The sequence below is a fragment of the Desmodus rotundus genome, chromosome 4 (genome assembly GCF_022682495.2).
Source record: "Desmodus rotundus isolate HL8 chromosome 4, HLdesRot8A.1, whole genome shotgun sequence".
NCBI lineage: Eukaryota > Metazoa > Chordata > Mammalia > Chiroptera > Phyllostomidae > Desmodus > Desmodus rotundus.
Genome location: NC_071390.1, coordinates 42,416,243 through 42,435,073, shown reverse-complemented (window position 1 = coordinate 42,435,073; position 18,831 = coordinate 42,416,243). Strand labels below are relative to the sequence as shown.

The 18,831-nt window shown below is 37.7% G+C and overlaps 1 protein-coding gene across 2 annotated transcripts in view; it reads left to right on the top strand.

Moving 5' to 3' along the window:
* CTNNA3 (catenin alpha 3) overlaps positions 1–18,831 on the top strand; it is a 1,492,024-nt gene that overhangs the window by 752,578 nt on the left and 720,615 nt on the right. For both annotated transcript variants that reach the window (XM_053922528.1, XM_024561168.3), the window contains one exon: positions 12,279–12,359. In XM_053922528.1, coding sequence (XP_053778503.1) covers positions 12,279–12,359 — 81 coding nt within the window. The remainder of the gene's footprint in view (positions 1–12,278; positions 12,360–18,831) is intronic.

Sequence of the window (18,831 nt, the reverse complement as noted above, 5' to 3'; positions counted from 1 at the left end):
TGAGGAGAATATGTGAAAGGGCTTTTCAATTTTTTTAAAAATTGATTTTTATTATTTTTTTTTACATAGGTATGGACAAGGTTTGGGGAAACCAACAAGGGGTAGAACAAGACCCTGGGCCAGCAACTGCTGAGAGCCCACCCACCCCCATGCCCAAAGGAGCAAGTGAGGGAGTGGTTCCCGGACCCTGGAAGGGTAGCTGTGTGAAGAAGGTTGCTTGCCAGGGTCTGTGGTTTTTAGGAGAGGAACATAGTAAACATACGACATCCCCAGAGTAGCAAGTAGAAATTAAATACCCAGCCTCACTCTCCTCCCACCCTCCTGTGCCTCTCATTGGCCAAACCCACCTGCAAGTGGGGAGCAAGGGAGCATCTTTATGACGTTTGGGCTCTGGGGGCAGAGAGTGTGGTGGAAGGTGGTGGAGAGTGGATCTGGAGGGGTAAACGGAAAAGCCTGACACAGATGCTTTCACAGGGGCCTCTATGCCACCTGCGATTCATTTGATGTGTGATTGTTTCTTCTGCAGCTGACTGCTTATTCTCAAAGTCCAGCAGTTTCTAGAACTCCTCTCAGCTTAGCATTATTTACTGCTCTAAGCAATGATTTTGAAAAAGTCAGATGACCCCAGAACGGCTATCTTTAGCAGGAGGCTCATATCTGAACCACGGGAGATGTTCAGACATTGGAATTCAGTCACCTTTTCTGTCTGTTCAAATCAGCAGACTAGCCAGCCACCCCTCACCAGGTAGATTTCTCAAGAGAGAGTTATACTTGCCCACTGAAGCTCAGCCTCCAGGTGCTCATATTATGCTTTCTAAATGGTGCCATTGAAGTCTCTTACCAGACTTACTGGGCGAGGGTGTAGGGAGGAGGATGGGGATCCCAGATTAGCTTTGTCCATTTCTCTTCAAGCAAATTGCCACAGTCTGCACACATTTCAACCTTTACACCTTCAGTACAGAAATGACATTCAGAGTCCTGTAACTGGCTTTTAATTATTTCTTCTGAAAGTCATTATCTTGGTCTGGCTCATCAGTGTGAAATGCCCTGTGTGTGTCTCAGTGCTTTAGTTAAAGCTAAAAAAAATTAAGTAATATAAAGAGAAATGGTAAATTTCATATATTGGGTAGGGTTTGGGACTGGGGGTGTAGAAAAGGAGAGAATATTTTTGAGCAGGGGTCATGGGGGACTCTCAAATTATATCAATTATACCAGGTAAGTATTTATTCTGACTGCCCATAGTTCGATCCTATTTATAAGGGTTTTTTTTTCTATTAAAGATGTGTGCACAAATCAAGTTTTATAATAAATAAATACTTTTAGTAGGCTAAGTAGATTTGCTGTAAAAGAAAATATACTTCAAAAGAATATACTTATTCTCTTCATTTGTAAAAAGAAAATTTAATTTTAAAGGGAATTAATACCTGTTAATTTATTTTAAAAGAAAAATTCCAGAATCCAAGTTTCTTTGAAGTGGAGCCTATTTAAATTTTTTCCATTCTGCAGAATCTGAAACTCTATGAATTATGAACCTTGAAAGTGCTAATTAAAGATAGCAATGATAGAAAGGATTTACTTTTTATCAGAAAAGAATAAATCCATTGTATTCTTACTTTATAATGTTAAGAATAAACGCATTTTTCAAGACACAGATTACAGTTGATGGTGGAGGTGAAAACAATAATAAGAATGGTGGAAACCTATCTGGTCTAGACTTCACATGTACATACCATGAGAAAAGCTTTGTTAGTTTCTAAACTGGATAACGCTCTATAAACTCTATAAAGCTCACTGTCAGGTGAAGTTTGACATATTGAGCATAATTAAACTAGAAAACCTGGCTTTGGAAAGTAAGAGTAGGAGTTAGACTTAAGAAACTGGAGGAATGGAAGAAGATAAAATATTCATGAGATGAGTGTTGTTCTAATAGTTTACCTCCCAAAGCATTGTAGAGACAGAATTGTAAGAGAACAGCAGTTCTGTTTAAAAGATGAAAAATGATTTATTTGATCTGTGAGTATAATGCCATATCATTGCTTATTAGACTCTGGAGTGGTTTTAAATGTAAAAAAAGAGTCTATGCCAAAAGAACTCAAGGTATAATTGACAACATAAACCATCTCATTCTTCCACTTTCTTACAGATGCTCTTCTGTTAGCCTCACAGATGTTTTTTTAATGACAAGCACTCTCCCAAAGCTGGCTGTTGGGTCACGCCTTTCAAAATCAAAAGGATTTCTAGAATGAGCCAGATCTCCTTCTCAAATATGCTAAAAACCTCTAACAATGACTCAATAAGGGATTTGGGAAGTTAAAGTGTCAGTAAAGACATAATGTACAATTTAACCATTGTGTAAACGAGAGAATGTGTAAATTTGGCCTAGATATCTATGTTTTGTCTACATTGACTGTCTTGAAGGTTATACTATTTTCAAGGGCTCAGTGTTTGGTGTAGAAATAAGATTTCTACAATCTCTCAAACACAGATCAATATCATATTTTCTGTTTATTTATTCATATAGCAGTCAATTATTTTTAAATATTCATTCAAATCAATAAATACTGAGCATACACTATGGACAAGCACTGCTATGAATATTGCAGTGAGTAAAATAGTTTCTGCTCTCTACTCTCAGTCACCTTACAATTATTCTTATCGCTAATAGTAAATATAATTATTAAATGACAGTTACTACTCTACATGTCTTTATGTACATTGTCTCACATAGTTTCTGCAATGATCTCTAAAATGTTTATGTCCTCCTCATTCTGTAGAAGAGGAGACTAAAGTTTAACTTACATAACTGGCATTCAGTCATCTTGGTAATAAGTCTAAGCACTAAGATATGAGGAATATCCACCTGATTCTCCTATTACACCAACTTTTCATAGCAGTTTAACAAATATTTTTAAAATTCAAATATAAAATGTCTTGAACAAGCTGAAAAAGAAGCCCAGTTTTAAAAGCACATAAATTATTTAACTCCTAATGCCACAAATGACTAATTTAGTCAGTTTTGATTGTGATATTTGCAAGATTTCTTATTTCATTGTTTTAAACCATCAATCCCAAAAGCAATGTACTTATTCAAACAGAAACAACAACAAAACACACAAAAACACACAAACCCATGAGACTGACAGGTTTTCTATTACTTTGCTGTTTAATAAAAATATTATCTTACCTTTAAATAAAGCTGTCATTTTGTAAAATGAAAAATTTAAAAAAATGGAAATGCTCTCAGATTAAAAAACAGCTCTTATGATTTAATAACTGGATTATATTTATTCTTGTATTTTCATCACATGAGTCTGGGACAAGTATTTAGGAACCATTAATGTACACAATATTTTTGGATACTGCCCTGAACATAAGTAAAACCTAGAATTTTGAAATATTTCCTTCATTTAATGAAACTGTCACAATGTGTGTGGAAGCTGTCACTGACCTAGGAATGACAAGATCTGAAACCCATTGCAGCAGGGGTCACATGTGTAGCTTAATGCTGAATCACTGAATTAATTACTCCATCAATTAAATCAATAAACTCCTTCTTTTCAATTTTTCCTTATTAAGAACAATGTTGGTTCCCGAGTTTGCTGGACTTGAGGGTAGGACAAGAAACTGTCAGGGAGAGAGGGAAGAATGTCGGGCATGGAATGAGACAAGTTATCACGAAGGATCATATCTTAAAGTAGAAACCATGAAAGAGTGTGATTTTAGGAAATAACATACCAGCTTGCTCCCGACTCTTCCCTTCTTTTCCAATGTTACCTATTTGCCCTGGGGTAAATCTGTACATCTCCACTTATACATGTATGAGAGGGACCCCCCAAAAAACCCAGAATTTATTTATTCACACAAAACATTGTGTATTTATTCTGACATATTTAAACATCAGTCACCTTCAAAGTTCTCTCCATCTGATGCAATATACCTCTTGAGATGTTTTTCCCACAACTCAAAACAGTTTTTGAACTTACTGATTTTGATGCCTTTTTGTGCTTCTTCCATTTTTTCTTTCATCTCTTCCACACTGGAAAGACGTTTCCCTTTGAGGACTTTTTTCATCTGGGGAAACAAAAGAAAAGATGCTCAGGGCAAGATTGGGTGAATAAGGTGGGTGCGGCATGGGGCCATGCCATTTTTGGTCAAAAACTGCTTAACTCTCATTGCAGTGTGCGCAGGTGCACTTGTAAATCACCCATCATGAAATGGGCACATTAAAAGCATGTGCCCATTTTTTTCTTCAAAAAAATCACTGAAGCCAAATGCAGCCTCTCACAGCAATGCCAGCTGGCACACTGATACAGATGTGTTCTTAGAACACTCACCTGGCAGAGTAAGCCTGTACTGCATGGGGCATGCCCATCAAAAGATAATTCTGGGTCTTTTGGGGGGTCACCCCTTGTATATGACTGATTTTCCAAGGGGCCATCTTTAAAAGTGAAGGTCATGGTTTATATTTATTTTTAAGATTCAAAGGAAGGAAGTAACATCAGCAGTAAAACAATTTGAATTTTTACTGCAGTGCAAACCTAGGAATATTTCTGTCCTGTTTGGTGCTTATCCATTGAAATCCTGCTATCTGGCATAAGCATGTTTGGTGTGAGAATACGTGCGATGGCCTCCAGTGTCACGTTCTCAGTACTTGACTAGATACTTCCTAGACTGCGTCAACAGAGAATTTTGGCACTGAATGCTTTCAGAGTTGGGAGGGACTCAAGGTCAAATACCACAGTAGCCTCCTTTTACAGATGCAGAGACGAAGGACAAGACAGGTGATTCACCTTAGATAAGGTCACCCAGGGAACTTATTTCAGATCCCCCATTTTCTGATCCATGGATTAGATTAGATTTCATACCAAGTTTATGTTGTACTTTCTTGTAGGGAATAACAATAACAGTTTTTGAATAAAAACACTAATTGAATAAGATATCTGACAGCTAATGGGATGGATGTTAATTACTTTTATAAAAATATAAACACTAATATTAATAAGTCTGTTTGAATGTTATTTACTATTCATTGAAGTGTGGGTAAGCATTCTTCCATGTACGTATGTTATCCACAGCCGCTAACTGAGTGCCAGTCACTGCAGTAGGTACTAAGCTTGCTAAGACGTGACCATTTATAAGATGAGGCAGAGTGCAAATAAAAAATGATGAAAAGTTTCACAGATATTATAATTGAAATGTGAGTGTGTAGAGAAATTAGTGGAAACAGCATGAGAGGGGTTTTAATTCTTATATTTTATTGTGGTGTTGAGATTGAAAAGAGTCAGAAAGGCGATGTAGGGAATGAGGCACTTGCACTGAGTCTTGAGTTAATGAATTAAGAATTTTCCTGTTGAATGAGAAGAGCTTAGGGCAGGGGTGTCAAACTCATTTTCACTGGGGGCCACATCAGCCTCGTGGTTGCCTTCAAAGGGCCGAATGTAATTTTAGGACTGTATAAATGTAACTACTCCTTAACAGTTAAGTGAGAGCTTGGCACTGCCACCGGATAGAATAAATGTGCCGGGCCAGATAAAACTAGGTGGAGGGCTGGATTCAGCCTGCAGGCCTTGGGTTTGCCACCTGTGGGCCTTAGGGCGTTCCAGCATGAAGATTTAGGGTGTGGAAAAGCATAGGGAAATCAGTCAGCAAGTGTAGTGTGGACCTCCCAGTGCTGGTGACAATGGTGACAGTTTTGAGGAGTACAGTAACTAGCATTTCTTGTGTTCTTTTATTTGCCCAAGCTTGTACGTTCTTTATCTCTTCAATCCTTAAAATAATCTCATAGTAGTATAATTGCTATATTATCTCTATTTTGTAGGTACAAAAAGTAAGACTTTGAGAGATTGATTTGTCCAAGGACACATAGCTGTCAATGGATAGAGTATAGATTCAAACACAATTTCAATTAAGTCCTGAAACATCTATGCTAGTTTGCTCATTATTTTAAGAGATACATTTATATAATTTATGTAAAATATTAATTTGGGTTTTAAGTTACAGCTCACTCAAGTATGGTAGATAAAGTCTGAGATTAGATACAGCTCAGTTTGATCCTGCCTCTTCCTGCATTCCCCTTGGGAATGATGTTTGAACTTAATGAACTTCAGTGTCTTTACATACATATGTGAGAAGGGTTATTGTCAATGGCATTTGAGACAATACATGTAAAGCACGTTGCTGTGGGGGAGGTTTCACCATCTTTGCTTTCCCCTTCCTGACTCCAGCCCCATCTCAGCAGGCAGCTACCTGGGGTGACATTTTATTTTCCTAAGCAGCCTAAGACCTCAAGGCACTGCAGTCTTCAACCATTTATCTTGACACGTAAGTCATGTTAGTCTTATAAAGTTACTTTTAAAAACCTTATTTCGAGTTTCTGAGTTAAGTTTCTGTTTGTCTGAGTTTTCTTTTCGTAGCACACACCTTGCTTTGGAAAGACTTTTAGGAGACCCTGGAGGCTGTGTTCCTCACCTGCTGTCTCTCACGCGGCATTGCAGGCGAGACTTCCCTGTGTCACGCCTGGCTGTTTTTATGTCTTTCGTGCCTGGAAAGTGTCGACAAGAATCTGTGCCTCTGTTATGTGTTAAGCGTTAATATATTTTTAAGGCTATTTCTGCAGAAAAGAACTCCATTAAGGGCATCATACTTCATCTTTACCATGAAATAAAGAATTCCCATTTAAAGGGAGATGTGTCATTTTAAAAGGTTGAATAAAATGGCACACATTTAAAATACAAAAACAAAAAACATAAAACAACAACAAAACCATTTTTCCTTGTTGTTTAAATTCCATACAGGTCTCCTTTCTGCACTGATAACATTTTCACTTGATTTTGAATTAGATAAATTTTTATTTACTTTAAAACTAACCTTTAGTATTTGAAGTTTCATTATTTTTTTGAGGTCATCGTCATGGCCTTCCTAGCTTAAATATCTTTTTTATTTGTATCATTTCAGATTTATATTATGAGTACATTTCCAACACATTTCAATGGCTACTTATGCAAGAGATTATACAATAAAAGCAATATACTACTCTATAATCATTTTTAGGGAACATGGCCCTTTCATGGAATTTTAAAGTTAGAAAGGACTGTAGGAACAATTTGGGGCAAACCTTTGCTTTATGGGTGTGGAAGTTAAGCCCCAGAAATGTCAAGGGTTTTGCCAAAGATTACCTTTACCAAGTCTTTTTTCTCTATCATGCAACAAATCACTTTTGAGCTCCTATTATATGCAAAGCAGGTGCTAGGTGCCTCCTGGGACAAATTATACCTAGGAAGTTCCCCTCAAGGGTTGTATAGACTAGTAAGAGAAATGCCTGAGGATAAGCATTTAACCACAGGGAAAATGCTAATGAAGTGGGCTATCCACAGCCCTTCAACGGTTCCAGTACTGAAATCATCACACTCATTTTTGACCTGGTTTTCTATTTGAAATGACCATCTCAGTTCAAAGCACCATTATCTATCTCGCCCATCATCACTGCTAGAACCCTGGACACCAGCTTAGTTTCTTCTCTTCTCTTCACCCCACCCCCAGAACCTGCCAGTTATCTTATCTAGCATACTCATACAGAGTTTTTAAGACTGTTAATGCAACAATCTAACTCTTTTGCCTGTCCTTAATCTCCTCAGATACATTGTGCAGACTCCAGCCAAGTCAATGTATTTGAAATAATGATCTGTCAGTGCCACTCACCTGCTTAACTTTTTTGACTCCCAATTGCCTATAGAATCAACCTCATATTTTAGTGAGGCGAAACCCTCCAAAATCTGACCTCTCCTCACAGTTTTATACTAGTTACTAAATACTCCATAAGGACTTTTTGCCTTTGCTAAGGCTATCCCTGGCCACCCTAGAGTGGGCTTCAGTTTTATCTTCTCTTGACTGACTCCTACATATCCTTCAATACTCAATTGATACTTTCACCCTCAACGGGAACGCTGCTCCCACTGAAGCGTATATTATGCTGGATACCTGTACTAAGTACTGAGTTTCTGTCTGCTTCTGCCCCTAGATATGTGCTCCTCAAAGGCAGGTGCTAGATCTAATGTATCATTGGCCTTTAGTGTGGTGCCTGGCATAGAGCAGATAATAAAGATTTTTTGAATAGGTTGAACTGTTCATTGAACCAAAAGGAATATAAAAGAGTGTTAGGGAAGTATCATGGAAGAGAATAATTAATTCAAACTGAGGTGATCAAAAAAGAGTCCATGTAAACTTCAGTAATTGAGTTGCACCTTATAAAAAGGTCCATATCCAAAACAAAGACAGGAAATGCGAAGTGAGCGTTTTCCACGGGCATCATTCCCGAGTTGTTATGGTATTACACAGACAACAACGGGCCCTTATGTTATCTCGTTAGTTTTTGATGAGTGAATATGAGAGTAGATCATGTGGGACTTTGAACACCACGATCGAGTTTGTTCTTAAGTCCATCGACAACGAGAATAGAGTAGAGGGTTTTAGAACATGGAAGGGTCATAACTTGACCTCAAGTTTACTAGAGAGTAAACACCTTGATAATTAGAATTGCGTGTTTGTTTTTTGTTATTTTATTCTCAAATAAAGGGTGATTTGTGTAAATGTAGAAACTCATTATATAATTAAAAACAAAAGGTATATTTTAGAACAGTGTTGTCCAATACATCTTTCTGAGGTGAGGGAAATGTTCGATGTGTTTGCTGTAGAATACAGTAGTCACTAGACGCAGGAGGCTGTTGGTCACTTTAAACTAAGGAACTGAGGAATTGATATTTTAATGTTAATTAAAAGTTAAATTTAAATAGCCACACGTGACTTAGTGGCTAGCATTTTGGACAACATAGCATAGAAAATTCTCCCAAACAGAGTTCCAACAGGACACGGATGGAACATTCAAGTGAGGATAATTGAAGAAGAGTTTATTTATAAAGAGGCTTTTTTTGTGTGTGCTGCTTTAAGGGAACCACACAAGAGAGTGCATGCAATTAACCGTGGTAGTGACACAGGAGCAATGGTGGCGGAACTGATGGTAAGACTCCTAGTTAAGATTATAAGCCTGGATCACATTGGGACATTGTTTATAATGTGCAACAATAATCTTAAGAAAATTTCATTGAATAAAGTTTATGCTCAAAACTGTTCTTTTCAATAAAATCCTTCCTGGCAGTTTACTTACTGATGAAGAATGTGATTGCTTTCTCTGTATAGTGCTGGTCCATGCCATGTTTTCTTATTGTCTCCCCCCCCCCCCGACACCCCCCCCCCCCCCCCGGCTTTCTACTGTAAGTGGTAGCTTTTCCATTAGCAAGGCTGTGCTGACTTAATGATGGCTTCTGTCAAGGCTTCCTTTCAGGAGAGCCTCTCTTATGAGCACCTGGGATGTAGGGAGGCTCTGACTGTTATCTGTGTTGTGTTTTAACATCCTGCCCTTTCCATCCATCCCTTACCTCAGCACACACCATTCATCTTCAGTCCTAGCTCATTGCTTGATGATTTGTTAAGGCTTTGAAAACAGAAGGAATGAGGGCTTTTAAGTAAGATGGGGCTATTTCTTTTTGCTTTATTTATTTTTATGCCATGCAAACAGAGTAAAGAGGCATAAAATGGCTTGAATGAAGCCAAATAAATGTGGATAAATAGAGCAAGAATTCAATAAAAAGCTGGAGGTGAAAAAGAAGACAGATGGGGGAGGAGGAAGGAGAGAAAGGAAAGAAAGAAGGAAAAAAACTTTTTACTTCTTGTAATGATGGAACCGTTTGTTATGATCTAAGAACAAAATGTCCTTGACCCTGTGAAACACTTTAAACTAAGGTTAAGCTCCAGATGGAAATTAGAAAATCATCTTTATAGTCCACATTGAATCTCTTCATGCTAACACCTCCTGTCTTTTTTTATTAAAGTTTTGTATGCCACTGCTGCTCACTCTGAGAAGGCTGACATCTTTTAATTGTTGCGATGAATCATATCGCAGAAGCTAGTGAGTTTTATGGCCAACACAACAGAAGTCTCTCATTTTATTCCCTGTGTGTGGGGAGTGTTGGGGGGGGTGCTCTTTGTGCCACTTCTGCCCCTTTTTGACTACCTCTGATTTCATGAAGTGGAAAGAAATGTAACCTGGAAGTAACACTGCATGGGACTGGAGGATAAGAGCTAGGTTCTTTAGGTAAAATCATAAACTCTCTTATATCCCATTGTGTGTCCATTCGTGCCATTGCTTTATATAGCCCTGCATTAACTTTTCACAGCTCTCCCCTGTTAGCGTGGAGAATGCTGGGTTAGAGCTGGCACGGTAACCACACTTTCATCTGGGTAATTGTCACTGTTGCCCTTCTTGCTGCAACATCCAGAATTTTACTTCTCTCTCTCTCTCCTTCTTCCCACTTCCTTCATTGGACACAGTCTTCATCATGCACACATTTCACACTCACTCTCAAAAATGAAATGTGGTCAAGGACTTAGTAGTTGTTTACAGTGTCTCCCTCTAGGAGACATGTGGAAATGTCTGGGGTCAGCTTTCGGCTGTCTTCGTGACTGGTAGTTGCTATTACAATTTGTTAGGTGGGTGCAAGGATGCCAAACATTTTTCAATATGTAGAATATGATTCTTAATGTGGTGATTTTTTCCATCTTAAATATCATTAATACTGTTTTTGAGAAAATCTAGGTCTAGCTAAGGTTTAAGTGAGTACCAGAAACCTCAACCAATAGAGAATTTTAATGGTGCCTTGATGGATAGAAGCTAAAATCTCCTTTAGGATCCAGTATTGTATGATACCTGCCTGTCATATAGTAGGCCCCTAATAAAACTATGTTGTATTTTGAATCAAGTTGTTCATTTATAAACCAGTCAACACCATTCAAAAAGTCTTATGCAAGTTATTTTAGAAATAGAAAAAAAATTGAGATACACTTGCCAACATCAAGGTTCTAATAGTTTCATAAGGGTAATGATTATGCACAGAAACAAAACGAGTATATTGGGAAGTTATCCAAATGCCATGGAACAAGGAAAGGTAAGAGTTTGGTGTTGAGCAGAGTTGTTGGAAAGTCTTTTTGGAAAGCATCAAATAACAGGTAGGATTTTAATAGGGGATTATTTGGGGAGATACTTGCTGAAGTCTAAGGTACAATATATGTACAAACTTGAAAAAAGAGATAGAAAAATACAGGAATATTGTTACTATAAAGAACAGTACTTAAGAAAATGTGGTGGAAGCTAAAACTAAAAAGATAGGTTAAGATAAAATAGATGGTCTTGAACTTCTTGTAAAGGAGTCTTTCCACTTGAAGGGATGGATTTGTGTATGGGTTTAGTCACTGGAGGTAGTGTATAGCATGCCGCCTAATGGTCTACACTTTGTCTCGATGTCCTCTTTATGGGGTCCATGCTATATATCCACTTCTTCAATTATCAGCTGCTTAAACTTGCCTTCCTGGTTTTCAAGGTTTCCTTTCAAAAGCCCTATTCAGTTTATTAATTTAAATAGTAGCAATTTTCTGGAAGTGAATCAAATAACGATTTTTCTCAACCTCCTTTATACAAGATATCACTGAAAAAAGTATGATTAGATTCAATTTCAGTTGTCTCCCACAAAAGTAATATGTAGAAAATACCAACCAAAGTGACTCTCTATGTGCTTAATAGCCTAAGGATTTAGGTTAAAGAAGTAACAGAGAGAACTGCTCTGCTTAAAGAACAAATAGGTATTGCATGAATTATTTTAAAGAGCCAAAAACAGCGTCCAGTTCTTAAGAACTTGAAACAATTTGTTCTTGGAATATTGTCAGCTAAAATTGTGGTCAACTTTTGCAAATTGTATGAATTTGCACTGCATATTTTATTTAGTGTTTAGCAAAACTCCAATATGGTTCTGCATAACTTACACAATACACCATGAAAATGACTTCAGGAACTCCCACAGAAGTTGACAATTTGGGCATCCAATGCTTTTAAGCTAATTGTATGCTTGGCAGTTAAAAAGTTGACTTGTTAAGGATGACGATCAGAGTTTGGGGAGATAATACTCTGTCTACTGCCACAGTGAATGCAATCCAGCCCTGCATCAGAAATATTTCAGACGCTTAAAGAAGAAAATGATGAGAGCTTTAATCATCATTCTACATATTTAGCCTTAAGCGAAGTGCTCATGAATCACATGCAATATCATAGCAGTTTTTAGACCTATTCTTAAATTTTCAAGCTGTTATTTTTCAGGAAATTTAGAAAGCAAATTGTTAAGTGCTAAAGAGTAATTTCATAACATTACTTATGTCATTTTTTTTTCTCTCTTCAGACTGGAAGAAAGGAAAGGAGTAATACCCTGAACATCGCCATAGACAACATGTGCAGGAAGACAAGGGACCTGCGCAGACAGGTAGGGAAAGACAGAGACGTGCAGACAGAAACACCATGCAACATGAACCTTTTTTTCCCCATTGCTGGAGTATTTATTTCTGGGTTTTGTTCTTTTAAAATTACTTTAAAACGCAAAACAAGAACAATAAATATACCCTTTCAACAGTTACATACCTCAGCCATTTTTGCGACAAATGTAATCTATGAGAAAGTGTGGGACTGATTGTCAGGCAGTCACATTTAAATGCTGACCCTGCTCTCATCAGCTGTGTGATCCTGGGGACAGATTTTATCTTTCTGAGTCTCTCTGAGCCTGTGAAATGGGATTAATAATCCATAATAGGGCTGTGAGGATTAAATGAAATGCCTATCATGGCCTGCTGCGTCGTGTTTAGGGGATGTTGGTGAACTGATTCTATAACATTAAAAACTGAGTGTATCATTCAAATGCTTACACCAAACCACTGGTGATTCAGGGACCCTATCAGTTCCTCCTTCTCGTTCTTCTCCAGATGCTTCAAAAGTTAGTTTCTGTTTAAGTTAAGGACACTTTTTAAACTTAGACCAGCAGGAGTATATGATTAGAAAAGATTTCATTACATAATTTAAAAGTACGATATTATGCCATAAGTTAATTTTTCCCCTCAGAAATATGAAGACTTTTCTGTTTTCAAAGACATTTGCTTTCCATTCCCTTCACTATTAAAAACCTGAGTCCTTTTTCAAGCACAACTTTAACTTGGTCACCATTAATTCATAAAAGAGGGCCACAGACTTTTCAACCATAAGCTTTTAATGCAATATATTATTGTAGTTTAATGGGAGGACTTAATAAAATGACCTGAGCAATCTTTTAATCCAGAAATAGATTTGGAAAAGGGATAATTAGGGATCCCCAGCCAGATAACATTAGCTGTATAAAACACAATTTTGAAGGCTGGGAAAAATCCAAAATCTCAGCTTTATGGCCTTAATGTGAATTTTATTTTTACTGTCAGCACTTAGAATTATGGAATGCAAGAATTGAAAGGAACTTAGCACAGCCTATCACATGACGCAGACAAGAAAGCAGGCCAGTGTGGTGGCTAATCTGTGTAAGGAGGCAGGGGTACCGCCCCTACACTGGGTCAGAACCTGCACTGGACTCAGGGACTCCTCACCTCAAAGCTGTGCCCCCTGCTGGTTGCTTGGCTTCTATTCTCCATCTTCTTCAGGATTTCTACCTCATCTGCTCCTGTAGGACTTGGAAAAGTTGTTCCTATGAGCCATCAGCAATTTTGTCTTTCATTCCCGTCTCATCACTCAATGCCTTCAGTAAAGTCACGCACAATGAACTAATATATATTTATTATCTCTGAAGCGTTGGAATCATCATTTTTCTAAAAAAAAAAAAAGTCAAGATAAACCTATCCCTTGTGTGTAGAATGACCAGATTTAGCAAATAAAGGCACAGGACACCTAGACAAATTTGAATTTCAGATTAATAACAGATATGTGTTAGTATAAGAATGTCCCAAATATTAAAAAATAATTGTGTTTTTATGAAATTCAAATCGAACCAGGCATGTTGAATTTTGTATTACAGACCTACTTGTGTTTCGGCCTCATTGTTTTGGTTAAGTATTGCTGCTGAACAAACCACCACAAATGATAGCAACCGTTTTATTACGTTTCACGATTCCATGGATTGACTGAGGGTCTGCAAAACTCGTGTAGTGTTTTCACTTGTGGTATCCCACAGAGAGGCAGTCAAATGGTGGCTGTGTCTGGGTATTTGAGGCCTCAGTGCCTCTTCTTTCCTCCTCAACATGATGTCTAATCTCCTAGGCCTTCTTCATGTGGCTTCTCTCTCCAGCTGGGTGGCCTGGATTTCTTACAGGATGTTTCAAGACTCCAAGAAAGAAAAGATGGAAGCTGCCAGGCCTTCTTAGTGCCCGAGCTCCAAAGTCACTAGAATGTTCTTTCCTCCATATTATATAGATTAAAATAGTCACAAACCCTGCCCCAGGTTAGCAGGAGCCAGTAGAGTATCTCTTGTGGGAGAAGTGCCCTGAGGACACAGAAAGGGGTGGGGTTGTTCGGAGCTATCTTTGGAAACATCCACGGTCTTCAGCGTAAGTGTAGTTGTTATGGCTCATTCTTAGTATCCTTATTTGCCCTCCCAGGACTTTATTTTCTATCCTGATATTTATGCTTCAGGCAATAATAAAAAACTAGTTAAAACAGCAACATGAGTCATGTCCACCTCTTCTTATTCTTGTAAAGTTCATCAAGCAGATTGGTTTAAGCATCTTAGCGCTTTCACACAGGAAGGAGAAAGCCTATACTCTTAAAAGGTTTTTCTTTGCAATATTTAATGTTCAGCTCTTGTTACAGATCTGTTTGTTTTTAGTAAAAGAAAATAAACAGAGCCCATCTTTCTGCCCATTCATCCTAATCCCCGTGTTTACCCATGACTTGTCAATCAGCAACACAGAAACATTTTAGCCTTGGTTCAGAGCATCATTGGATTTCATCTGGGAAGAATGAGATAAATTGCTTACATGTATCTGGGGAGAACAAATTGTACATTTTTTGGCAACAAGATTAAATTTCCTAGGAGTTGACTTAGTGTTGATTTGTTTTAAACTTCTTGCTCTGTGACTCGAATGCCTCTTGCACTTGAAAAAAAGACAAAAGTCCTAGGCATGGTGTTCCAGATTCTCTGTAATTTGGCTCCAAAGTAATCCCCTTAATTCTTTTTAAAAATATTTATTTATTTTTATTGTTTTTGCTACTAAAGCTGTTCCTGCTTTTTCTCTCTTTCCCCACCTCCACCCCACCCCACCTTCTCCCCTCCTTAAGCCAATTCTCAGCTCAGTAGCCCCTTCCAAGTGTTGTGCACAAACATTCTTTGTTAATCCCATCACCATCTCTTTAACATTCCCTCACCTTCTGCTCACATTCTTAGTTCTCCCTCCTCACCACACCAAAACATTAACCTGTTCTCTGACTGAAGGGTCTACTTAGCAGTCACCAAAATTTCCATCACCTTTCTCCCCACCCCAAACGCACATGGGTCTTTGAATATATGGCTTGTTTTACTTGGAGCCTTCCTGGTCCCCTTTATTCCACCCTAATCAACTGAGGAAGTTCAAGTAGTAAATACTAGTTCTCCCATGAAACCTGTGCAATGGTCATCAGCTGGAACTGTTTTCTTCCAAGAGCACTGGTAGCTGTGTAGTTCTACTGCAGCAGTGATCATATTCAGCCAGTGTTTCCTTCCCACTGAATTCCACCTCCTTCAAATGATAGTAATGACAACATTTCTTACTTAATAAGTGCTTCCCAAAGCTTTCTACCAATTTTAGTCCCTACAGTATTGCTTTTTATCCCTGAAGTGAGAAATAATGCCATAGAACTATTATCTCCATCTCTCCATTCACTGAACACCACCCAGCTAACTGGAAGAGCCAACGTTTGGGCCTGTGTCCACTCAACCTCAGCTCAATTTGTAACTGCTGCCCCATGGACCAGTTCACCTGCAGAACTTCCAGTGCCTCATGCCCTGATTTCACTGTCATAAATTATTTTCTTTCTTATTATTGACTTTACATATTTTTCTTTAAATGTAAATGTTCTTCCTTTAGTCTCCTTTCCTATTACTTATTTGAGAAATGCATACCTATGAAATTCTTAATAAGAGAGGAAGATTTTTAAACCTTCTTTCTTAAAAACCTAAAACAATGAATATATTTCACTTCTACTGTATTAGAGTGAAATATACAGTTGGTTTCATTACAGGCAAGTTAAAATTTTTATGGGTATATATTAAGAAAAAATTTGTCTACTTCCTAAATGCCAAAATAAGGACTTGAGGTGTGTCAAATAGAATAGGATTTTAGTTAAAAGAAACAAACAAAGTGAAAACTTGATTAATTCTTTAGTTGCCAAGTTGCTGATGGGTATATCCATTTCTTCTTCATGTTGGTAGCAGCAGTGCCACACTCAGAAAAAAATATGTAGGTTTTTATACCTCCTCCTCATTCTCATGATTGAATAATATTAAGTATCCATAAGATGCATTCCCATTAAATTTATACATATGCTGAATTAATTATTAGGTAATTTAGTTCTTATTAGTAAACTGAGTCTTGAAAGTTCTATTTTGCTACTTGACTTAAAATTAAAATGGCATTAATATACACAAATGTTTTCCTAGTTCCCTAAGAATGATTCTTTTCTAAAACACTTTCTCATTTTTCCTCTTCCCCTCACGATTTTATTCTTTCTCTTCCTTTATTTGGTGGTAGTGGTGGGGGCAGAGCTTTCTTACAGTTTTCACATACAGCTTTCACTTTGGGGTTCCAGTTGTAGAGGAATATATATATTTTTTATTGGAGATCCCAAACCACTTACATTACTGGGAGATAGAAAAATTGATGTCTCCAAACTTTGTATTAAATTGTAGCGAGAAAAGATGGAAAGCTCCTCCGTTTGGTTTTGTGCCTGACATCTTTCATACAGGTATTTATTAAAAATACATACCTCTAACTCCTTTCGGCCTCCCAGTAACTTCAAATTTTGTAGCATCTAAGGTTGTCCTATTTCTACATTGGCATTTTGGATTCTTCTTTAAAGTTTTTTGTCTATTGCCTACGTGAAAGTGATGAGTTATTCTATTGGGCAGGAAAGGTATTTATATAGATACAAATGACTGTACAATTTAAGTGGAAAAATATCCCGTACAAATATGTCAGAACATACAAAGAAAATCACTTAGCATGACATTCAAGGCCTTTCATGTCTTGTCCTTATATGCATTTCTAGTTCTATCTTATAATATTTTTTTCCCACAGTCAGCATAATTCAGGGGAGGGCAGAGTCAAACTTGGTGGTATGCAAAACAGAAGTGACACAATGTGATTGTCAATGTGTAGTTTATGTAAAACATTGCAGTCTGTTACTTCGTACATGACCAAACAACATTAACACCACACAAATGTGTCTATTTTATATTGGAATCCCCTGAAAGCAGTTTCTCAGACTGGGGCCTACTACAGGTAGTTTGTATGGGAAGTGATGCCAAGAAGCAGATGTAAGAGAACATGAAATCTAAAAGAACAGGGAGGGAAGAAGGAGAGGATATGCTATTGAGGTTGCCACTATAGGCAGCATGAGCTTACAGACGTCTGAGAAGGGACATAATGCCTCCAGAATTGTTTAACAAATGGATGCATGCTGGGAGTTTCATCCAGTAGCTCCTACCCTGCCATTGGTTGAGGGCTGTGGCCAGTGGTGTTGACTTTCTAGAATGTCCAGGGTCTTTGTGCACAGGCTGAGAATCTCACAGAGACTTAGAGCAAGCCCTCAGAAAGAATGACTGAGAGAAGCGTGGAATGCACTCAAGGTGGAATGTCTTCAGAGGACATGAAACAGTTCCCCTCATCAAGAGCTGAAATCAGAGACTGGTCCAGTGGATGAGATGGAAAGCACCAAAGCCTCTAATGCAGTTAATAATCATAGCTATAAATGTGATGGTAATGATCAAGAATCAGCAAAATAGCCAATATGGTGAGAAAATTGTGGTTTGGTTGCATTAATTGCACTATTTATAGTTTGCGTGGGTTAAATCGCTTTCAAAACAAATGGTATTTTTCTTCCTGCTAACTGTGTGCTATCTCTTAAAGGTATCACTCATGCCTAACAGAAACCATCAGTTTCTGGCCATTTAATTCTGTCATCTTTTAGTCTTTTTGTCTTATTTTGTTCTTTTTGCCTGAAATGTTTTCCTTTACCTTCATTTTACCTAATGAGATCTTATTTCAGCCCTCACTCTACCGCTGTGTTCTAGAAACACTAGATACTTGTGATGCCCTGAGGATCCTTCTGTTTTCTTTGATTATGACAGTCTGTATTCCTAGACTGTTGTGCTTCCCACTTCCTATTTGGCTTTCAAAATGGAATACACATACCCCACTCTTACTCAAGCTTTCCTCATCATGACCATCAGTGTAAACTTTCTCATTCACTTTTTCTTCTATTAAGACCTCATCAAAGTCTGTGTTCATCCCTCACTCACTAATAGTCACCGTGTCTGTGTCACCCTGACAGTCCCCAGGTTGCGTAGAACGGTGCCTTGTCCTCACACAGCTCAAAATGCACTTGTTAGTGTGAATGAGTGTCCAATTACAGAAAATAAGATTAATTGTGATCATTATATTTGACGTTATGTTATGTCAGATAACTTTAGCCTCTTTTCCAAAAGAATTTTCAGGACATTGGCATAGACCTTATTTGAAAGCTCATTTTCCAATCCTTTAGTCTTGTTTTACTGAAGGTAATACCACAGTTAGTGGAACACCTTTTCTCATTTCATGTGTGATGTAGTTAGCAACATGCCTTAGAAAAAAGTAAAAGAAAAAATTCTTAATTTGGTTTAATTTAAAAAAATTAGCCAAAGAGTTCACTTATTTATTATTTAATTAATAGTAAATCAGCTGCACCTTGAG